Source organism: Danio aesculapii, chromosome 5 (genome assembly GCF_903798145.1).
Source record: "Danio aesculapii chromosome 5, fDanAes4.1, whole genome shotgun sequence".
Lineage (NCBI taxonomy): Eukaryota > Metazoa > Chordata > Actinopteri > Cypriniformes > Danionidae > Danio > Danio aesculapii.
In genome coordinates, this window is record NC_079439.1 from 34780805 (window position 1) to 34806063 (window position 25259).

A 25259-nucleotide genomic window follows, 5' to 3' on the forward strand; every position below is an offset into this window, starting at 1 on the left:
TAAAGTAAGCGCAATGTTTTTTTTTTAAGTATTTAAGTGCTTTCGCAATCCTGATTAAAGCTTATTAATGATAAGCATGCATTTTGGTAATTTATAAAAATCATATACTTTAAAAATAAAACACATTTTCCATCTGAGTTGAATTTATTTAACTGTAAATAACTTGTGGTGTTTTTTTAACCAGGTTCAGCAACCGAATTATTTTGTTACTGTACACAGACATGTCTGATGGTGCTTTTAATAGTTTCCTTTGGCTATCACATTAGCTATAATTTATGATACTACGTTGTTTTACTCTAAGTGTAAAGACTCGTTTGACTCAAGCTCCTCCTTAGCGGTTCTTTGCAGTTCACAGACACAAAGATACACCAACAGCTTCAGACATCCACATCAACAGCTCATTTTATTTCAGGTAAAATATCCTTACGTCACTTAACATCTATGATGTTTTAAAATTATATATGTTTTTTATTTTATAAGCCTCTAATTATGTTTGAAATTAATATGCAAGATTGAATTTCATTAAATAATGTTCAGATTTATCTGTCTTTACATAGCCATGATTGACAATAAACTGCATTTCGGTAACCCCTGACCAACATTCAAATGGAGAAACATTTACAGAGGCTCTAGAAAAAGCACTAATTTTAAATAGTTGTACAGTACTGTATTTACTGACACTGGCTGATGATCTGCACAGGAACTTTGGGGAGGTGAGATGGAAGAGACTTTGAGAGTGTAAAAATGAAAAGGATCATCTTAAATACATTTTAATATGTATAAAATAAAGAAAATAAAAAAATCTTTGAAAATGTTTGCCAAAGGAGGAAATGCAACTTTATGCACAATTACCAGCCTGCAGGGAAAGATTCTTGGTGCTTATTGTTATTTAACTTTTGTTAACTTTTGTTGTTCAGTGTCATAACTGCAGGAATCTGCATACTTCTGATGTGGAAAAATATCAGTAGGTCCACATTTATATGCTGAGGTGTTGCCAAAGCATAGGGTATACCTGAAGCGCGCACACACACACACACACACACACACACACACACACACACACACACACACGCACACACAAGAAGCTATAATTCATACTTTTTATTGCAAACTGCGAGAATCAAGACCACCACTCTTTTAATAACTTAATACATAACTTTTAATAAAGATCGTATTTCACAATTAAAGTCAAACTTGAACACACTGCTGTGCATCAGATTTACCAACATACTGGAGCATTATTATGTTTGTATCATGTAGTTATCATGTTGTTATCTTCATGCAACGGTCTTTGAATTTTCGGGATAAGAGCATCACCATATTCATTAAAATATTGCTCAAAAGTGAGCTCGTCTGACATAATCTCCTCCTCTGTGATTCTTCACAGTCCACTAACACAAAGATACACCATAACAGCATCAGACATCCACATCAACAACTCATTTTATTTCAGGTAAGATATATACAGATATATACATATACAGATATATAGATATATAAATATATCATTTAACATTTAAGGGATTTTATTTATGATGCTTTAATATACATACAATTTTTGATTTTAGTAAACTTTCACACTAGTGATCATTTACCGTACGATTATACTACATGCTTTAGCTAGAATATCCTTCTAGAATTTTAATCCTAGAGTTTTTAAAACATTCTTCCCAAAACTTAGTGATTGGTTTGGACAAAATATACAATCCAATCTTAATGGTGTATCTCAGAATTTAGTTTGTTTGTTTGTGTAAGGTTAAATCTTCCAGTCCCACAGTTTTATATGTCACTGGACAAAGGCACCATGCTAATGTTTAAATATAAATACTGTACACAAATATAAAAAAGGAAGTTGTGAACATTTTTGAATGATTAATTATTAATAGCAGGTGAAAACTTAAGAATGGAAAGCAGCAAGATTATCTCAACTGAAAAAGCGACAGTCGTCATTCAAGTAAACCCACAGCTGACACAAAATACTTTCGTTAGTGATGATGGACAGGAGGGCAGAGGATCATATCACTATATGGCTCTTAAAGAATTTTTCAAGGCACAACCAAAGGCACTGGGGGTAATATGCGTTTAATAATCTTTTATTCAGTGAGAAGAAAATAAAAACTGCTCTCATACTGTATGTCCTCAAGTGAAGAGATTTGTGAATGCTTTGCAATTAAATGAAAATTGTGAAGAGAAAAAACAACAACTAATTTCTGCCCTGTTTAGACTGTCCAGATAATGACAGGAGTGATATTTTTCTCGTTTGGAATTGTCCTCACCACCAATGATGACTTCAGATACCCCTATCCACATTTGTCTGTATTTAGTGGCATCACCTACTGGGGATCTCTTGTTGTGAGTTTCTAAAGTGTTTTGCTTTATTGTCTCTTATTCTTAATTTCCAGAATAAACTTTGACACATCTCTTGTTTTTCTCAGTACATCAGTGCTGGATCTCTGTCTGTTGCTGCTCAGAATAAACTTCATGCATGTGTGGTATGTGCTTATAATATGCTTAATAATTTGTGTGACCATTCTTATTTAGTCACTCTCTTTCTAATGTATCTGATATTCACATTACACAAGTTATTGCATGTTCAAATCATTACAAGCCGTGAAATACTGAGCAGTCCAGGAATTATCAGGATATGGATACAAAGGTGTGTTTAAAGCCTAATGCTAATTATTTTTGCCCTGAAACAACAAGTAGCAAAATTCACACTGCACTTATATAGTTTTTGCTGTATTTAAATTGTGTGGTAACTTTAAAATTACCATTTAATTATCTTTTGGTGTTTTTACAGTGAGAACATCAATATTTTAGGGGGGATTTAAGCAACACAGATGTATTTGTGTAACAGAATGATGCATTTGTAGAACTGAAGCATTCTGTATAACAGCATTAAAGACTACTATATTTTTTGTGGTAAACTCTATTTTACCACATTAGTCTAAAACGTCTCAAGACATTTGTTCTATTTTCACTAAAATATGTGGACTGAAAGGACATGTGGACATCACCATTTTACACAGTCAATTTATCATTTTAAACCTTGCAAGTAAGCCATTGTTATTCTTGTATATGCTTTTTCAATGTTTAGACTGTCTTCTTGTAGGTGAAAGCATCTCTTATAATGAACGTGCCCAGTGCCATAACTGCAGTGGCTTCAATTACTCTGATGTCCATGGATTTATTCCTTGTTAATTATCGCTGCCACTATGACTCTGACTGTGGAAGTTTAATGGTAAATACAACGTATATTACAATTTTAAGAATTTTGTATGTTTAAGATTTTATTTAATGTTTTATTTACTTGAATACTTCACTAAAATATAAATTGATTCAAAATGAGTTTTTACTTTTAATTATCTGTTTAATTCAGTTGCAATGACTTGAGATCTAATGCCTTAAGGCACCATACACTGTAAAAACGGCAAAGTATTCACAGTGCATCCGGAAAGTATTCATAGTGCTTCACTTTTTATGTTACTGCCTCATTCCAAAATGGATTCAATTAATTTATTTCCTCAAAATTCTACACACAATACCCCATAATGACAATGTGAAAGTTTGGTAACTGTACCACTGGGTTTTAAATTCTTTCATACTGTATGATCGTGCTGAATTTTTTTTAGAGGTATAATCTGGGAATCCTTGGAATTTTGCTGGTCTTCTCCATCCTTCAGTTTATCATCTCCATCTGTATCTCAGGATTTGCCTGCAAGGTCACCTGCAACAGCGACTCTGCCGTGGTGAACGTGGCTCTAAATCAGGTAAATAATTTAGTGGTGATCATGTACATTTATTTTAACATGGTGGTCCTTTATAAGGGTTTTTAAAAATCTAACAAACAAAAGAAAACTGTGTGAAAGCAATATATTTTTATTTTTAACATTACTGTTAAATTAAATTCTTACTATTACTATTCTATGATGTATAGAACATGCGAGGAGATTTTAAATTCATTGTGTGCCATTATCTATCTGGTTTTTTTCCAGGCATAGTGTCACAGTGAAGACATCTACAGTATTTACAACATTACTTGCCTCTAGTAACCAAGTGTTCACTAAACAAATAACATTACTCTGATAGCATTGATTTAACAACCTTAATATCAGGCAATGTTATTTATCTGTGTTTTAGCAGTCTTGTCTTCTTGATTGCTTGTCACAGGATAAAAATTTGTCTTTGACGCTGGTTATAGATACATTCACATTAATACTTAGAAACACATAAAATGGGGTAAGGTTAAAAAGGGGTTGAGTTAGTTGTATAACTTGTGTAATTTTTTAACACGTTGCTAATGGTGTGTTTTACATTTTTGTATGTTAGGATATGTATTTCTAGCGTAATTGTTTACGCCAGTTTTTTACTGTATTATTTTTCTTCCAATTCACATTTTTCTGCTTCAGTTGTAACCATTAGTTGTTGTGTATTGATGCAGTTTTATTGACATTTCAGAATGTTTATAAACCCTGTGCTTTTGTTTGTTTGTTGTACTCTATTTGTTCATGTTAGCTCCAATGCTTAAGCAGCTTACAATAATAAAAATAAAGACTTCTTAAGATATGTTTCTTTGTTGCTTCATAAAACCATCAGCACATTAAATAATAATGCATCATCAGTAATATAGATTCATAGTATTTTTCTTTCTTTTTTTTGGTTTGTTTTGTCTTTTCTTTGCCCTTGTGCCACAGCACAACTACATCAGACCATGTGAATGAGCCTGCTTGTAGGGAATTAGCTCAAAGGGGACGAATGTTTTAATTAACAATAACAAGTTACTGTTGAATTATAAATATTTAGATTATTTAAATATTTACTGTAGCAGATTTAATACTGCAATCATCTAATCTGACTTGTTTGTTTAGCTGATAACATTTACTAAAAGAACAAGTTTCCTCAAAATGTCAATATTTCAACAGAAACCAAAGTGTTAATATATACTTTTGGAATAGTTTTTAAGGCTCCACACTGCACAGCAACCCCCACCCTCTGCCATTCAATATTTTTGTTTATGGCCCCATTGAGCTAAGAATCGCATCTGACTGTGTGAACTGTGTCTTTTACACCATTAGTTTAGGAATAACAGGTTAACCATCTCTTTTCCTCAATATTTCATTGCTATGCAGATGATACTAAATTATTTATTTTAGCAAAATCTAAGCTAACTGTCTAAGCTAACTGAGTGTATTAAAGATGTTAAAGACTGGATGACCAACAATTTTCTTTTCTTAAATGCAGACAAAACAACAGTACTACTTATTGGGCCAAAATCCAGATCTCACAACTCAACCTACAATTAGAGTAATGCATAATTAGTATTAGCTCTACTGTAAAAGATCTGGGTGTCATATTAGATAGCAAATTAACTTAAGATCTCAGTTCAGATCTCCCATGCCATGCCTTCTTTCATCTGAGAAATATTACTAAGTCACGAAGTACGCTATCCATCTCAGATGCAGAAAAGCTAGTTTATGCTTTTATGACCTCTAGGCTGGATAGCTGTAATGCTCTATTTACTGATTGCCCAGCATTCTCTATTAATAAAGTTCAGCTAGTACAAAATGCAGTTTCTTAGTTTTTACCAGGTCTAGAAAATATGATCATATCACCCCAGTGTTATCCTCCTTACACTGGCTGCCTGTTAAGTTTCGTATTGACTATACAATTTTGCTTCTTACCTATACAGCTTTAAATAATCTAGCTTCTGTTTATCTAGCCAACCTTCTGTCTTGCTACAACCCAACATGCTCCTTAAGACTGCAAAACTTTAAAATAGCAATAGTCTACTAAAGTCTACTAAAGGAGGTCGAGCCTTCTCATTTATGGCTCTGAAACTCTGGAATAGCCTTCCTGATAATGTCCGAGGCTCATACACACTCTCCTAGTTCAAAACTAGATTAAAGATCTTTTTAGTAAAGCTTTCACACAATGCACCACATAACAGTATGATGCATGAGTATGCTCCGTGCTTGACAAACCACCTGTAGGACCCACTTCTCCTGTCTTAATGCACCAGACATTTTGTTAGAAATAATTATGTGCTCATCATGTTTATTCATATAACTACTATTTTTATTTATAGCATTTCATTTTTGCCTTGATATTTAAATACACTATGAACAGCAGCTATGCTAATTATTTTCTGTTCAGTATTTCTAGCTGGGGATACTCATACCGAGGCCTCTAGAGATTGTGACCTGAGAAGAGATGATGGCAACCATAGAGGACTTCTAGAGGTCCTGGACCATAATCCTAGACCAGGACGTATCCTGTGCAGATGCTGTGGCGGTCATGGAGGAGTGGAGAGCATGAGACCATGATGGTCTGTTGAATTTAAGTTACATTGCATCATTGCATGTCAACTAATTCTCATTAGATTTTATGTAGACTGTTAGGTTGGGGTTGGGTGAAGGGTTAGTGTAAGTTGACATGTACTTGCAAAGTTTCTTGTAGTCAGCTAAATGTCTGTTGAAGGAGCAGTATCAACAGATATTAAGCAGACAGTCTACTAATACTCAAATGGACCTTCAAAATAAAGTGTTACCGAGCCTTCTCATTGATCCTGTGGCCCAGCCTGAACACTTGTCGGTGACCTTCTTATACCTACAGCTTCTCCACGATGGACGTCCAGTGTTCTTCAGCCTCGGGTGCCTAGACTGCAGCTCTGCACAAGATTTTTGGCCAGAGGAGAAATGGTCGTGCCCAACAGAGCCTGGTTTCTCTTAAGGTTTTTTTGCCCTTCACTTTCGTCAATTGGTGAAGTGTTATTCCTCCCCACTAGCTTGCTTGATGTGGGACTTGTGGAGCTGTGCATTGATGGATTTGCTCTTCAATGTTTGAACTTTCAACAGTGATGACCACAATGAACTAAACTGAGCTTCAACTTTGAAAAATAGACTGTCACAGTTTCTATTTACTAGAACTTCTATGTTAAGCTGCTTTGACACAATCTACATTGTAAAAGTGCTATAGAAATAAAGCTGAATTGAATTGAATAAATGCTACATACTCCCATCACATAGGGTGAGCTTCAGTTGGCCTCTGCAAACTTTTCATTCATTCATTCATTTTTCTATGGCTTAGTCCTTTTATTTATCAGAGGTCTCCACAGCGGAATGAACCGATAACTTATTCAGCATAAGTTTTACGCAGCGGATGCCCTTTCAGCTACAACCCAGCATTGGGAAACACCCATACACTCTCACATTCACACAGATACACTATGGCCAGTTTAGCTTATCTAATTCACCTATACCACATGTCTGTGGGCTGTGGGGAAAACCGAAGCACTCGGAGGAAATCCACACGAATACTAGGAGAATGTGCAAACATGAACCAAAGACCGTCTTGCTGTGAGCCGACAGTGGTACTGTAACAACTGAGCCACCGTTCCGCCCTCTTCAAATTTTTCTGTTATTTTAATGGAAAATAAAAAAGTCCCTGTGTCTTTTGTCTCCAGCCCTGGATCTTTCCTGCCCTGACTTGTTTCTTCCAACCTCAATTTTTCAGAGTCCACACTAGTCTCCAAAAATACTGTGTCTGCTGGTTCCGCTCAGCTTTAAAGCTCCTGTATCTTTAGAGATCCCATTCAGCATTCCATAACCCTTCAGATTCCTCTCGCATCTGTACTCCTGCTCAAACACTCCAGACTTCTTTATCACAGCAGCTCTGTATTATACTGTCCTAATTACATGTGACACAACATGCAACACATGATAAATGTTTTTGTCCTATCCATCTGCAACACAACATGAATTTAGATAGTTTACCTCTGACCTTGAAATTTAATATCATACATATAGTTTATTCATGAACAAAAGAATCAAATTTTATGCACTGCAACCTAGCAAATGCCCATCGGTGCCCATCTTTGATAAGCCCCTGGGGCATGCAATTGCAAGCTACGGTCTCTTTTTGAAGGTGGACAGTGGTGCCCCCAGAAAATTTACTTAGGGGTGGCCAGAAAAGGCCGCACCAAATCTTAAAGTGGCACACAAAAAAAAAAATTATGAATTCAGTGTGATGCTATATTTTTGTTTCTGGTAAATGAAATAATGTGGTTTTAATTCAATTAATTAACTACTCTTGACATATTGCAATTTATTCCTAAAAAAACCAATAAATTCAAATTCAATAAAATCAAAAAACTAATATTTAGTTTAAAAACACTTTTCATATACAAAAAAAAATTTCAGTAATTTTCACATACTTTTATTGTACAGCATACGATATATACCATGTCTAAAATTAATGAAGAAGAATAAATTAATTAATAAAAAAAAACTACTATATACAAATTACTATACACACACAAACTCACTATACAGACTCTAATAATATCATTTATCCATATTCCTTTTTGAGCCACATTATTATTAATACAGCTTCTTCTATTGATGTACCTTAAGATAAATATTAAATTGCCATTGCTGTCTATATAGAAGGTGTGTGCGTGCTGGTCAATGAGGATCGGCGAGGTGTGGGGGGGGGGGGGGGGGGGAGTGAATCAGCTACGTCAGTGGCACCAATCAATCCACAATAATTTAGTGGCTGCTATTTATTATTGAAATATTATGAATTTACATAAGTACATTTAAATTAATAATGTCAACAGCCAAATCATATTGGGGTGGCCGTGCTGTTATTCCCCTGGAATAGACATTGGATGTAAAGAATACATTTTATTTTATAAACATTTATTAAACATCCAAAAGGTGCACCATACTAATCAAATAAAAAACATTTAAACAAAAATATAACTAACGCAAGCAGAAATGTACAGTAACTGTGATAAAAATAAGGAAAAACTTGATATTATAGTCTACTGTACTATTCACTCTTCAAATAAATGTCACTCACAACCCCATTTTATCATGGCAACTAAAATAAAGTGAACTAGTGTCTGCTGTCTTCCTCATTGTTGATGAGATTTTAGAAGACATTTTCCCTGTCATCCTCTTCATTTTGAGGAGAAGCTGTTCCACAGGGCCCCTGAACACCTCTATTGGGATGTGCAGTGTTTTGAACAGTAGTCAACTACAGTAAAGTACTTCAATTAATCTGTTGTGGTAATACTATAGTTGCTATGGTAACACAAGTGTAATATAAACAAATTACCCAGCGCTGTTTTTTTTTACAATATTGGGTATATTATACAATTCACCACACTTTACAGTAGTAAAACTACACTTTGTATTTCATTTTATCAGTTCAATGTTCTTAATACTACAGTATGCTAAAGCATTCATTAACAAGTTGTAATTTAGCCTAAAACATAAGCAGTATACCTAACACTCAAAAACACTAGAAGTTATTATAGAATTTACCTTAACCTTTTAGTTTTTTTCGTGTATTGTTAATAGTGTGGCAATAGATAAATCATGTCAACATTCTTGGGATAGCCAATTTAACAGGGGGATCTCTGGATCTCTGAAGGTATGAGGCGCCAGAGTGGACAAAAGTCAAGCGAACGCAGAGAGACTGAAAATGCGCGCGCGAGACGGAGTATTGACGCGTGAGTATATTGGCTTGGTCTGATCTCTCTTCGTTGGCTTGACTTTTGTCTACTCTGGCCCTCATAGTAGTCACGTGGGACGCTGTCGAATCAAAACAATCTACGGTGCTTTGATTGGATCTCGTGTCAAATGCGCGCATGCTCTCTGTCACACACACGCACACACACAAAAACAGAGATAGAGCGGTCCGTGTCAACATACTTTTTATCTTTGGAATTTTTATGGGAAGTAGCAAGTCTTTACAAGTCAATAGGAAAGTGAAAGTCAAAGTCATTCATGTTAAAGTGCAAGTCGAGTTGCAAGTCTTTTTATATTTTGTCAAATCAAGTCTAAAGCATAGACTGTAAAATAAATGGACGCAGTATCCGTGACGTCACCCATAGGTTTCTGAATACTGCAAAAGAAGCTGCAAGTAGCAACCTTTAAACAAGGTTTAGAGTTATTTAATCTGCATTTATGAACATGAAATTTACCAAATAAAATCAAAAGATTCATTATAAATTCCACAGATAAATTGTTTGAAACAAAATAAAAAATGACATATTTGGGGGTCAAATTACAACTAAAAGCTGATTTTTTTTTTGGACATACAATGATAGAATCGCTCCAATATATTAATAGCGAAAATGTAAAAATACAATTATAGTGGCAAAGGAGCTGATGCTAATTGACTAGTAAACTTGCTGTCAATTGGATAGGTTAAAATAATTTCATTGTAAAGATCTCCATGTTGAATTGTTTTTTGTATTTACTTAATTTTTGTAATTTATTTTTTTGTTCATTTTGTGTTGTTGGTTACGTTTGTATTTTTTTGGATGTCATGATTGAATTGTATATTTGCTGTTCTTTAATAAAAAATAAAAAAAAGAAGAAGCTAACCGTCGCCATTTTGTTCGCGCGTCATCGCACCCATGGCGGGATACTAAACAAGGGTAAAGAGGCGGAGAGTGAGCGGAGCTACAGACGCCTGCTGGCACTTTGCTTAGACCTGGCAGACAGACTTTACTTTGGGAGAACGCTTAACTTTATTACCTGCGACTCGTTTGTGTTCTGACCACATGTGCTTGGCTGTACACTATATCAATAAAGTGTTTAGACTTCTAAAAACACTGTAGTAATACAGTGAGCCACTAAACATTGCTCTTATGACGTTTTTCTACAGGAGGAAAACGCGAATTACCTCCAAACACTTCAGATATAGTCTGTGTTAGTAAATGCAAGACTATTGATGAACTCCAGGCATAACACTGTATGATAACGCTTCAGATGACTGTTCTAGAGCCTACAGCTAATCAATCTGTCACATTCTGGAGTGCTTTACGGGTCTAAAGAAAAATATTAATGATAAATGATCTTAAATAAAACAAATACATTTATAGAGATGGTATACAAGTATATAACTTTACTCACATGGCATGGGAAACGAGGCCACATGAATGGTTTGTGAGCACAATTAAGTGCACACAGCATCCCATATCATCTGATAATTGTAAGAAATAAGTCCAAAAGGCAGCTGACTGTGTAAAGCCACATAAAACAGAACAAAAATACGATGAATATGCCGAGATCAGTGGCTAATCTGCCGGGTTCAGCTGAGGTGAAGTGACGGCGACCAGCGAGACCTAGCTGTCACTCAAGTGGCCACGCCCTTAATTATGCAAACTTAAAATAACCTAATATAAAGGAAATGGATGAGTTATAAAAAAATTCACCCCCCTCACAGTTGTCATGGAGGGTAATAATAGCTATATGACCCAAAATCGTTCTTTGTACCAGGCTGTAAACACCTTTTTTTTCTGCTGTAAAGTTGGCCATTCTAACAGTGGGCTCAATTGCAATTTGCTTTATTATGGAGCCAGGACTAGCGGAATTTTGATGAATTGCAGTTTCAGTTACTCCCGAGGGAGAGGGAGGTTGCCGCCACTCGAGTCCACACCTCTGGTTCACAGAATCAGATGCGATTCTTAGCTCATAAACAAAAATATTGAATGGCGGAGGGTGGGGTTTGCTGTGCAGTGTGGAGCCTTAAAAACTATTCCAAAAGTATATATTTAACACTTTGGTTTCTGTTGAAATATTGACATTTTGAGGAAACTTGTTCTTTTAGTAAATGTTATCAGCTAAACAAACAAGTCAGATTAGATGATTGCAGTATTAAATCTGCTACAGTAAATATTTAAATAATCTAAATATTTATAATTCAACAATAACTTGTTATTGTTAAATAAAACATTCGTCCCCTTTAAGCTAATTCCCTACAAGCAGGCTCATTCACATGGTCTGATGTAGTTGTGCTGTGGCACAAGGGCAAAGAAAAGACAAAATAAACCAAAAAAAAAAAGAAAAATACTATGAATCTGTATTACTGATGATGCATTATTATTTAATGCGCTGATGGTTTTATGAAGCAACAAAGAAACAAATCCTAAGAAGTCTTTATTTTTATTATTGTAAGCTGTTTAAGCATTGGAGCTAACATGAACAAATAGAGTACAACAAACAAACAAAAGCACAGGGTTTATAAACATTCTGAAATGTCAATAAAACTGCATCAATACACAACAACTAATGGTTACAACTGAAGCAGAAAAATGTGAATTTGAAGAAAAATAATGCAGTAAAAAACTGGCGTAAACAATTTAATTTTTTTTTTGGGGGGGGGGGCTAGAAATACATATCCTAACATACAAAAATGTAAAACACATTCCATAAGCAACGTGTTAAAAAATTACACAAGTTATACAACTAACTCAACCCTTTTTTAACCTTACCCCATTTTATGTGTTTCTAAGTATTAATGTGAATGTATCTATAACCAGCGTCAAAGACAAATTTTTACCCTGTGACAAGCAATCAAGAAGACAAGACTGCTAAAACACAGATAAATAACATTGCCTGATATTAAGGTTGTTAAAACAATACTATCAAATAATGTTATTAGTTTAGTGAACACTTGGTTTCTAGAGGCAAGTAATGTTGTAAATACTGTAGATCTCTTCACTGTGACACTATGCCTGGAAAAAAACCAGATAGATGTTGGCACACAATGAATTTAAAATCTCCTCGCATGTTCTATACAACATAGAATAGAAATAGTAAGAATTTTATTTAACAGTAATGTTAAAAATAAAAATATATTGTTTTCATACAGTTTTCTTTTGTTTGTTAGATTTTTAAAAACCCTTATAAAGGACCACCATGTTAAAATAAATGTACATGATCACCACTAAATTATTTACCTGATTTAGAGCCACGTTCACCACTGCAGAGTTGCTGTTGCAGGTGACCTTGCAGGCAAATCCTGAGATACAGATGGAGATGATAAACTGAAGGATGGAGAAGACCAGCAAAATTCCACGGATTCCCAGATTATACCTCTAAAAAAAATCAGCATGATCATACAGTATGAAAGAATTTAAAACCCAGTGGTACAGTTACCAAACTGTCAGATATTTTTGTGAGTTTATTCAGTTATATTACTTTGAATATATAGAACACAAATACAGTGCATCCAGAAAGTATTCATAGCACTTCACTTTTTCCAGTCAAAACGTATAATTTTTCTGCTTTTTTATTTTTCATAAATTTGCAACAATTTAAAAAAAATCTTTTTTCACATTGTCATTATGGGGTTTTGTGTGTAGAATTTTGAGGAAATAATTTAATCCATTTTGGAATGAGGCAGTAACATAAAAAGTGAAGCACTATGAATACTTTCTGGATGCACTGTGAATACTTTGCCGTTTTTATAGTGTATGGTGCCTCTAGGCATTAGATCTCAAGTCATTGCAACTGAATTAAACAGATAATTAAAAGTAAAAACTCATTTTGAATCAATTTATATTTTAGTGAACTATTCAAGTAAATAAAACATCAAATAAAATCTTAAACATACAAAATTCTTAACATTGTAATATACGTTGTATTTACCTTAATATTTCCACAGTCAGAGTAATAGTAGCAATGATGATGAACAACAAGGAATAAATCCATGGACATCAGAGTAATTGCAGCCACTGCAGTTATGGCACTGAGCACGTTCATTATAAGAGATGCTTTCACCTACAAGAAGACAGTCTAAACATTGAAAAAGCATATACAAGAATAACAATTGCTTACTTGCAAGGTTTAAAATGATAAATTGACTTTGTAAAATGGTGATGTCCACATGTCCTTTCAGTCCACATATTTTTAGTGACAATAGAACAAATGTCTTGTTGAGACGTTTTAGACTGATGTGGTAAAATAGAGTTTACCACAAAAAAATATATTAGTCTTTAATGCTGTTATACAGAATGCTTCAGTTCTACAAATGCATCATTCTGTTACACAAATACATCTGTGTTGCTTAAATCCACCCTAAAATATTGATGTTCTCACTGTAAAAACACCAAAAGATAATTAAATGTTAATTTTAAAGTTACCACACAATTTAAATACAGCAAACACTATATCTATAAGTGCAGTGTGAATTTTGCTACTTGTTGTTTCAGGGCAAAAATAATTAGCATTAGGCTTTAAACACACCTTTGTATCCATATCCTGATGATTTCTGGAATGCTCAGTGTTTCACGGCTTGTAATGATTTAAACATGCAATAACTTGTGTAATGTGAATAACAGATACATTAGAAAGAGAGTGACTAAATAAGAATGGTCACACAAATTATTAAGCATATTATAAGCACATACCACACATGCATGAAGTTTATTCTGAGCAGCAACAGACAGAGATCCAGCACTGATGTACTGAGAAAAACAAGAGATGTGTCAAAGTTCATTCTGGAAATTAAGAATAAGAGACAATAAAGCAAAACACTTTAGAAACTCACAACAAGAGATCCCCAGTAGGTGATGCCACTAAATACAGACAAATGTGGATAGGGGTATCTGAAGTCATCATTGGTGGTGAGTACAATTCCAAACGAGAAAAATATCACTCCTGTCATTATCTGGACAGTCTAAACTGGGCAGAAATTAGTTTTTTCTCTTCACAATTTTCATTTAATTGCAAAGCATTCACAAATCTCTTCACTTGAGGACATACAGTATGAGAGCAGTTTTTATTTTCTTCTCACTGAATAAAAGATTATTAAACGCATATTACCCCCAGTGCCTTTGGTTGTGCCTTGAAAAATTCTTTAAGAGCCATATAGTGATATGATCCTCTGCCCTCCTGTCCATCATCACTAGCGAAAGTATTTTGTGTCAGCTGTGGGTTTACTTGAATGACGACTGTCGCTTTTTCAGTTGAGATAATCTTGCTGCTTTCCATTCTTAAGTTTTCACCTGCTATTAATAATTAATCATTCAAAAATGTTCACAACTTCCTTTTTTATATTTGTGTTCAGTATTTATATTTAAACATTAGCATGGTGTCTTTGTCCAGTGACTTATAAAACTGTGGGACTGGAAGATTTAACCTTACACAAACAAACAAACTAAATTCTGAGATACACCATTAAGATTGGATTGTATATTTTGCCCAAACCAATCATTAAGTTTTGGGAAGGATGTTTTAAAAACTCTAGGATTAAAATTCTAGAAGGATATTCTAGCTAAAGCATGTAGTATAATCGTACGGTAAATGATCACTAGTGTGAAAGTTGACTAAAATCAAAAATTGTATGTATATTAGAGCTTCATAAATAAAATACCTTAAATGTTAAATGATATATGTATATGTCTATATATCTGTATATGTATATATCTGTATATATCTTACCTGAAATAAAATGAGTTGTTGATGTGGATGTCTGATGGATGCTGTTATGGTGTATCTTTGTGTTAGTGGACTGTGAAGAACCACAGAGGAGGAGATTATGTCAGACGAGCTCACTTTTGAGCAATATTTTAATGAATATGGTGATGCTCTTATCCCGAAAATTCAAAGACCTTTGCATGAAGATAACAACTACATGATACAAACATAATAATGCTCCAGTATGTGCGTGTGTGTGTGTGCATGTGGAACGGAAGGAGGGACTTTAAATATAGAATGCAAATTGTTTTCTTATATATGAAAAATTGTAAAATGGCTAATTAGCTAAGAATGAATTACAAAAATTAAGTGCAAATAATCAATGCATATTTAACCAGTTTAGCACATGAGATGAAATAAAAATTAAAGGCTGTATTTTGGTAAGTGTTTCAGCCAATTTATGATGAGATTAAATAAAATATGTGTATTTTAGTTAAACTGATCATAAATTAGGTAAAACACTTTATATATATTTATATATATATATATATATATATATATATATATATATATATATATATATATATATATATATATATATATATATACACATTTCTTTTTTAAACATTTCCCAAATAACGTTTAACAGAACAAGAAATTTTTAGATGTGTTTGATAATATTTTTTCTACTTCTGGAGGTCTAATTTATTTATTTTTTGCTTAAATAAAACTAATTAAAATTTTTTTAAAGCCATTTTAAAGTCACATATATATATACGTGTGTGTGCGTGCGTGTGTGTGTGCTACTATATATAACATACTATATTAAATTAGTAGAAAGTATGTACAAGATACATACATGCATACAAACACGCATACAAAGAATATATAATTATTAAACAGTCAAGGTCCCTAAAGAACCCCTCAGAGGATAATTCATACAAGAACCATTACAATTACATATCATTTATAATTATAAAGTGCAATACAATTCTTTAACTTTATTTTAGATTTAATCATATGTATATGATTCTTTATTTTATTTGATATTTAACTTTAAAACATTAAAATTATCATTCTTATCTGAAATTTGTGCATCATTTCTTAAAAAAACAAAAAAGTACCATCATACATGTTTAAATGTGGTATTAAATATCACTTTTTTTCTCACCTACAGCAAACTGTCTTAAACACATCAGGTTAAAGACGTTTATCGTGAAGCATCTGTGGTTACATTGTACTTCCTCTGCAGTCTGCAAGCTGTATCTTTGCTGTGAATCTATCAAACCCTATCTTGAGCAAATCTTTCCAGTAGTTTACAAAATTGACCAAACTGGAAACAAGCATAGACAAGTCAACTGGCATAAAAACATGAAGCAACATATATTTTGATCAGTGTCTACTTCTGAAATATTAAGCCATTACAGTATTTACAGAAACATTGGTGAGAAACATTGAAAAGTAATGCAGAACTGACCACAAACCACAGACCAGAAAATCTAATTGACAAGTGTTGTCATGCACTGCCACTGCACATTTACTTAATAGAAACCTGCTTTTAATAGACACTATTCTTAAATGTTCACATTTTCACATTTGGTCTTCAACTGAATGTTTAATCATATTCTCTGAATATTATTTAATATTATAAAAATTAAAAAGGCAGCAGTTAACTTTTCCACATATTACAGTATGTTAATTTGGGGATCAAATTTGCCCACAAAATAAAAGCTAACATTTTGAGAGGGGGAGAAATTGTTGTCCAATAAAAACAACACATTGTTAAAATGTTGTTTTATTTGTTTGTTTTTAATATTTAATTGTGTTGTAAGATATGATAAGCCTCAAGAGATATACAGCATTTTTACATAAAAAATGATAATGTCTATAGGGAGTCCCCGTTAATCATGGAATACATGTGTTATAAAAATTCAGTCTTAGAACTGCTGCCACCATATGGTGCATTTTAGTTCATACAAAAACATTTTCACCTTGTTTATATAATGTGGCATTAGTATGACTATTTAAATAGTTCATTATTGTTTTTTTATTTAATTTAATGTCCACAAATTTAATTTCTTATTTCCATTCTGTGACAAATCAATCTAAATGAGAACTTACAGTCTGACTTTCTTAATGAGCTCCACAGACCTGCAGACTTTCATCAATGAACCGGTCAATAGTTGCACACAAACGCACAAAACACAAACACCCAACATGCAGGGCAACGCGGTGGCGCAGTAGGTAGTGCTGTCGCCTCACAGCAAGAAGGTCGCTGGTTTGAGACTCGGCTGGATCAGTTGGCGTTTCTGTGTGGAGTTTGCATGTTCTCTCCGCGTTTGTGTGGGTTTCCTCTGGGTGCTCCGGTTTCCCCCACAGTCCAAAGACATGCGGTACAGGTGAATTGGGTAGGCTAAATTGTCCGTAGTGAATGAATGTGTATGGATATTTCCCAGAGATGGGTTGCAGCTGGAAGGGCATCCGCTGCGTAAAACATGTGCTGGATAAGTCCCAGATTAATAAAGGGACTAAGCCGAAAAGAAAATTTATGAATGAAATATTGCAATTTTTTCCTTGAAATAATTCAGCAAGTACATGTGCAAACCAAATAAAGATCAATATTTAGTTTAAAAACACTTTTCATATATTTAAATAACTTTTCAGTTATTTTTCATATACTTTTATTGTGTAAGCCATTTACAGTATATGCTATGTTTAAAATTAATGAAGATTAATGAGTTAATTAATAAAACAAACAACTGAACAAACTGAACAAAAGGCATTGCTATATACACACACACTCACTATACAGACCCTAATAATATCATTTATCCATATCCCTTTTTGAGCCACAATATTATTAATGCAGCTTCTTCTATTGATGTATCTTTAAGTAAATTAAATTGCCATTGCTGTCTATTGAAGGTGTGTGCCTGCTGTCAACGATGATCAGGTAGGGCAGTGTCGGTTCTAGTTTAAATGACACCCTGGGCGAACCACCCCATACACCCCCCCCAACCCCCCTTAAATTGTTTAAATTTTTATTCAGTAAATATAACAATTTATTTATATTTATTCTAAATAAATACAATTATTATTAATATTATTATACAATTATTATTTTAAATAAATAACAGAATTCAACCCTAAATGTTACTGGGCTGATATGCTAAGATCACTTAAGAAACCTTTTGCATGAATATTAATTATGACAATTCTAAAGAATACAAAAATATATGTTTTATAGAATTATCTGTTGTCTCAGACCCGACTCATGTTATGAAGTCTTACCTTCCTGACTCTTTATTTCTCCTTTCTGCTTTATAGCCATGCTTGGTGAAAGTTACATCTACATCATACGATACAATACGGCGCGTATTTTATCGGTGTGCATGTAAACAACCGGGATTCGCACAGGAGTGCGTGAAGCGCACGGGAATGATTTTCTGCGCGCATGCATCAGTTTACTTTCAACAGCATTGAACCAGCGCTGAGGGGGAGAGGTAGTGAATCAGCTATGTCAGTGGCACCAACAATAATTTAGTGGCTGCATTTTATTTATTTATTTATTGAAATATTGGCAATTTACATAAGTACATTTAAATTAATAATGTCAACAGCAAAATCATATTGGGGTGGCCACAGGGGTGGCCAGAGTTTTCCCAGGGGTGACCTTGGGGGCGCCCCTGAAGGTGGAGACATCCAATTCTCCAAAATTCTCCTGTTTGCCAAGCTTACGAATAAATTTCAATTTCGAACCTTAAAGGGCAGCTATGGTGAAAAATCTACTTTTCAAGCTGTTTGGACAGACATATGTGTGGGTATAGTGTATGTACTGTCATATTGGCATGATATAAACAAACCCAGTCCTTTTTTTTTCAATTTAACAACAAAAAACGGTGGACCAATTGTATCCTGTAACATTTGCGTGCAAAAAGACTGCAAAGTGTTCGCGCTGTGTGTGTTTATCTGTGTGTGTGCGAGAACTTTGTAACGACTGTGTGTGACTCATTGTTGCAACTCTGCAACAAATGCATCAAATACTCATTGGGAAAGTTTTTACTGTAGTATTTCTCACAAACGTTACATGAGATTTTCCTTCATGTCTGTCTGTTGTTTGAGGCAATATAATCAAGATAATCTGTTTTGAGCTGAAACTTTACAGACACATTCTGGGGATACAAAAGACTTTATAAATCTGGAAAAGGGGTAAAATAGGTGCCCATTAATAACAATTGTGTCTCAAATTTGTTTTTTCCCCATTCAAAACTATACGAGTGACATGTATTGTGTATTCTTTAGTCTTTGGCCTGCAGATACAGATCTTTTTGTATATTTTTTCGCTTAAATTTTATAAAGAAATGCATCAATATAATCATTAAATATATAAAATCAGCTCATCTGACTCAAGCTTCTTCTTACAATCACAAAGACGCACCATAAGAACATCAGACATCCACATCAACTCATTCTATTTCAGGTAAAATATTTCATGCATCAATTAACATTCATGGTTTTTTTTATTATATTTCTTTAATCATATTATATTATATATATATTATATTTTTAATCATATTTTGTATTACATCTACGTAAATTTAAAATAACCTTAACGTTTGACCAAGTGATCTTTTACCCCAATGGTAAATTTAGTGGAATTTGTTGCTCTATAACTTTCTTTTAAATTCGATTTGTGGTTTGCTTGGACTTTAGGCTACAAAATATGCTACCATGCAAAATATTTTGTAGATAAAATGTAAATCGTATCTTTAAGAACACATTCAAATGCATCTTCATCAAAACTTTACAATAATCTACAATTCTCGAGTATCTCAGAAAATCAAATGATTATGAAATGAGTAGCCTATGTATCAGAGTACAGTATTGTTTACTGTGCACTGCTTCTTTTTTTCAAATTGGGCTGACGTGAAATGTGTGGAAACAACATTAGGTTTTTTTGTGAACTGTACAATTTGCATGCTAAACTATTCATTCCAGGTGAAATCTATGGCAAGAATGGAAAGCAGCAAGTTAATTTCGACTGAAAAAGTTACAGTTGTCATCCAAAGAAATCCACAGGTGACACAAAATGCTGTTATTAGTGATGACGGACAGGAGGGCAGTGGATCACATCACGATATGTCTCTTCGGGGATTTTTTAAAGTACAACCAAAGGCACTGGGGGTAATATCCATTTAATAATCAGATGTGTTTGGGAAGATTTAAGTGTCTTGTTTGAGTCTTCTGTGATAAAATAAGGAGAAAAAAAATCTTGTCATACTGTATGTTATGTCTGTAGGTCAACATGAATGACATTCTATTGTATACTGAGAAGAAAAACACTTGACCCAAATCTGTCCTGTCTAGACTGTCCACATACTGACTGGACTCGTGCTTTTCTTATTTGGTATCTTACGGACCACAATCTATGGACACCCTGGAACAAATCTCTCTGTTATTAGTGGCATCACCTACTGGGGGTCTCTTGTTGTAAATTTTGTCAATAATTTTGCTTTGTTATCTCTAATCTTCCTAAATTAACTTTAACAAGTCCTGTATTTCTTTCTCAGTACATCAGTGCTGGATCTCTGTCCGTTGCGGCCCAGAACAAACTTAATGCATGTGTGGTATGTACAAATAATGTGCATGATAACTGTTCCTTCTGTTATTCACATTACACAAGAAAGTGTTGTGCAGTTTAAACTATTTCATGATATAGAAATAGCTGCAGTCCTAATACCATCATTTGTTAGCAGCATTTACAGTATATGGTGGTAAAATGACCAACAAATGAAGCAGGATACCATTGAGGTACACTGTAAAATTTCAATATGATCATAGCCATCAGCAAGCAGCAAAAAAAAAACCATCACATCACCTATATTACTATCATCATCTATACATCTGTCTTTATGTACAGTGCAAGTATTCATAGCGCTTCACTTTTTCCACAAATGTTATGTTACAGCCTTATTCCAAAATGGATTAAATTCATTTATTTCCTCAAAATTCTACACACATTACCCCATAATGACAATGTCAAAAAAGAATAAAAAACCTGAAAAATCACATGTACAGAAGTATCCACAGCCTTTGCTCAATACTTTGTTGATGCTCCTTTGGCAGCAATTACAGCCTCAAGTCTTTTTGAATATGATGCCACAAGCTTGGCACCCCTGTCTTTGGGAGTTTTTGCCTATTCCTCTTCGCAGTACCTCTCAAGCTTTATCAGGTTGGATGGGAAGCGACGGTGTACAGCCATTTTCAGATCTCTCCAGAGATGTTCAATAGATTTAGGTCTGGGCTCTGGCTGGGCCACTCAAGGACATTCACAGAGTTGTTATGAAGCCACTCCATTGATATTTTGGCGGTGTGCTTTGGGTCATTGTCCTGCTGGAAGATGAACCATCGCCCCAGTCTGAATTCAAGAGCACTCTGAAGCAGGTTTTCATTCAGGATGTCTCTGTACATTGCTGCATTCATCTTTCCCTCTGTACTGACTAGTCTTCCAATTCCTGCTGCTGAAAAACATCCCCACAGCATGATGCTGCCACCACCATGCTTCACTGTAGTGATGGTATTAGCCTGGTGATGAGACGTGCCTGGTTTTCTCCAAACATAATGCCTGGCATTCACTCCAAAGTGTTCAATTTTAGTCTCATCAGACCAGAGAATTTAGTTTCTTATGGTCTGAGAGTCCTTCAGATGCCTTTTGGCAAATTTCAGGCGGGGAATAGCTTCCATCTGGCCACTCTATCACAGGCCTGATTGGTGGATTGCTGCACAGATGGTTGTCCTTCTGTAAGGTTCTCCTCTCTCCACAGAAAAACACAGGAGCTCAGACAGAGTGACCATCGGGTTATTGATCACCTCCCTGACTAAGGCCCTTCTCCCCCGATCACTCAGCTTAGATGGCCGGCCAGCTCAAGGAAGAGTCCTGGTGGTTCCAAACATCTTCCACTTACGGTTGATGGAGGCCACTGTGCTCACTGGAACTTTCAGAGCAGCAGAACTTTTTCTGTAACCTTCCCCAGCCTTGTGCCTCTGAAACATGCTGAAACATATCAAGAAAGATAAGTGGAAACAGAATGTACCTGAGCTCCATTTATAGCTTCACGGCAAAGGCTGTGAATACTTCTGTACATGTGATTTTTCAGGCTTTTTATTTTTAATAAATTTGCAACAATTTCAAAAAATCTTTTTTCTCATTGTCATTATGGGGTATTGTGTGTAGAATTTTGAAGCGCTTTGAATACTTTCCTAATGCACTGTATATGACTTTTATTGAAAACTTAAACTTTTCAGAAAATGAGAGAGCTTTTAGCCATACTGATATCTTTGTAAAAAGAGAAGATACACAGTCATAATACTTTCTGAAACTTCTGAACACCTAGAGATTCCCCTTTGTACCACTATTCAGTAATGTATAAAGTGTTTTTCATTTTTTGGAATGTTATTTCTGGGATGTTATTTTCAAATTTTCATCTTTTCTATTCATAGGCGAAGGCCTCACTTACAGTGAATGTGATCAGTACTATGACTGCAGCTGTCGCAGTTACACTGATGTCCATGGAGTTACTACTCATTTCAGTTAAAAAATGCTACAGTCAAGAGTATATCTATATAGAGTATAGCAGTGTTTCCCAACCCTGTTCCTGGAGGCACACCAACAGTACATATTTTGGATGTCTCCGTTATCTGACCCATTAACTTCAGGTGTTGGAGTCTCTTCTGATGTTATGATAAGATGATTCAGGTGTGTTTGATTAGGGAGAGGTTGAAAATGTAGACTGGAGTATAGTTATGACAGACTGTTTATTGTTAAAGGTACTAAATATACTGTGTAAATAAAATATCTGTATATGATTTTTTAGTTTAATTTACTTAAAAGAATAATACATAAAAAACAGTTAACTGAACTAATTTTATTTTTTTTGGTCTTGGATTTGACTGGATAATTTATGTCTTAAAATGATGAAAAGACACCAAAATACATTCATAAAAGTGACAAAGATGCAACTTTGAAAGCCTGGTGATTCTGATGAAAGCATAATAAAATTATATTTGGGAAAGCGCATTTAGTATTAGTGAGAGGATATTATTTGTTTAATTAAACTTTAATATAATAATGTTGTAATATCATTGGACTTTTGTTGGTGTTCTCCATTCTTCAGGTCATCATCTCCATCTGTATCTCAGAATGTGCCTGGAAAGCCAGCTGTAACAGGTAAAAAAAATACTTGTGATTGTTATTACCTGCCTACTACCTGTGTGTAGTAATTGTTTGCTATGACATGTAGTAATGATTTTTTTGTTTGTATAATTTAGATTAAATAAGTGAGAACTAAAGTATGAAAAAAAAAATCTAAAGCAATCAGAAAATGTTCCTTTGTTAACTGGCTTTAAATATTATGCCTGAAACAAAGCTACAACTATCTACAACTGCTCTCACGTCATCAACAACAACAATAAATATAATAAAAGCCTAACTTTTATGTTTATGTCAGTTTGTCATTCATTATGTTGTTTATGAAGATTTGTCTAAAATAAGTCATGATTGGTTAAATAGTTTGGGGAAAAATAGATTTACTAACATACACAAAGTTTTTCTTATTATTATTTCTTAAGCAGTAAATAAATATTGTGTTTTCTTTTTTTTTAAGTTGAGGATATGTATATTGATATTCTCAAAGTTGCATCAATTATGAAGAAATTAACTGCATTTATTGTGTCAAAGACAAAACCAGACTTAAATGACTGTTTATAAACTACTGACCCTAAATGACAGAAATTAACTGTAATGATTCAGTCCATGTCAACTCCACAGTAATTATTCAAGTGTTACCTTGGCAGCCCCCACGACATACTAGAAGTCTGGAGTGTTATTTAAAAGTGAAAATATGATGTCTAAATTTGAAATGAATTTAGCACAGAGATGAACCCTTGCCTCAAACGAAGCAGCCACATTCAACTTGTGATGAAAAACCAAAACCAAACATGATAGCTAAATTTAGCAGTAAGAAATGCAATAAATATAATCAAAATAATCAATATTCAACATGATTAGATTGTAATGGATAAACTGAGCACACATCTTATGAATGTAGCCTTCATAATGTACAGCTATTAGTAACATGTTTTGTAATTTATTTTAGGCAATGGTAGTTCTCCGTTTCTCCTTTTTCCTTAATATGGCAGTGAACATTTTATATTTACATGTTTCAGACATGTTTGAGAAGTCTCTTCTCAGAGCTTTTTCTGGTTAATTTCTAAAACAAGGTTTTTTGTAGAGTAAAGTCGCTGTTGCTCTGCAAGACAAAATTACTGGTAAGTGTAATTGTGGTCAGTTCTGCATCTAACTCAGTACTCAATATTTCTCACCAATGTTTCTGTAAAAAGATTTATAGATGATAATCATCAAAATATGATAAATGTTATTTGCTCAGGTCCTTTGCTGGTTCTCACACATCTTACTCCAGTTTGGTCAATGCTAAAAACAAGAAGTGTACATTTTTTTGAAGAGATAATTCAGATAGAGAAATATCTCACAGCAAAGTTGCCTTAGTCAGACCAAAGGAAAATTATAAGGCAACCACAGCTTCATGATAAACTGTCTTTCACTGGTATAAAAAGTTAGCTTTCTTTAACTGTTTTTTTGTAATAAAACAATAAATAAATATAAATAATAAAATGAATTTACTTTTATTGATTGCACATTATTCATTTTGTTATTATAAAATTATTTATTTGTTGTTTTCATTTTATCATTGAATACCATGTTAACATGCGTTCACAACTACTTTATTTTAAATATACTGTACACTGCAAAAAATGCTTCTCTTTTTGTCTTGTTTCTAGTCCAAATAAATACTTGGATCAATAAGCATTTTCTAGACAAGCAAAACATTATCAAAAATATTATTAAACATATTATACTGTATTTAATAAACATATTATATTATTGTTTTAAGAAACAATATCTCAAAATTTGATGGGGTAAAAAAGATTGGGTATAAGCAAAACATTAAAATGCCAAAAGGA

At 33.9% G+C, this 25259-nt stretch overlaps 3 protein-coding genes across 3 annotated transcripts; 2 read left to right on the forward strand and 1 right to left on the reverse strand.

Annotated features, from left to right (window-relative positions):
- The first annotated feature begins 1896 nt into the window (after positions 1-1896).
- LOC130228523 (membrane-spanning 4-domains subfamily A member 4A-like) lies at positions 1897-4300 on the forward strand. The gene is made up of 6 exons (XM_056456954.1): positions 1897-2071; positions 2224-2352; positions 2436-2492; positions 3113-3241; positions 3633-3770; positions 3996-4300. The coding sequence occupies exons 1-6, from the start codon at positions 1904-1906 to the stop codon at positions 3999-4001; spliced, it is 627 nt and encodes a 208-aa protein (XP_056312929.1). The 5' UTR covers positions 1897-1903; the 3' UTR covers positions 4002-4300.
- Positions 4301-12458: 8158 nt separating this feature from the next.
- LOC130228363 (membrane-spanning 4-domains subfamily A member 4A-like) lies at positions 12459-14792 on the reverse strand. Its single transcript, XM_056456799.1, has 6 exons — positions 14625-14792; positions 14350-14478; positions 14210-14266; positions 13449-13580; positions 12758-12895; positions 12459-12532 (listed from the first exon to the last, which is right to left on the reverse strand). Exons 1-6 carry the CDS (start codon positions 14790-14792, stop codon positions 12527-12529), a joined length of 630 nt encoding a protein of 209 aa, XP_056312774.1. The 3' UTR covers positions 12459-12526.
- Positions 14793-20234: 5442 nt separating this feature from the next.
- LOC130228364 (membrane-spanning 4-domains subfamily A member 15-like) lies at positions 20235-23559 on the forward strand. The gene is made up of 6 exons (XM_056456800.1): positions 20235-20402; positions 20586-20708; positions 20789-20845; positions 22719-22808; positions 23393-23445; positions 23547-23559. Exons 1-6 carry the CDS (start codon positions 20235-20237, stop codon positions 23557-23559), a joined length of 504 nt encoding a protein of 167 aa, XP_056312775.1.
- Positions 23560-25259: the final 1700 nt, after the last annotated feature.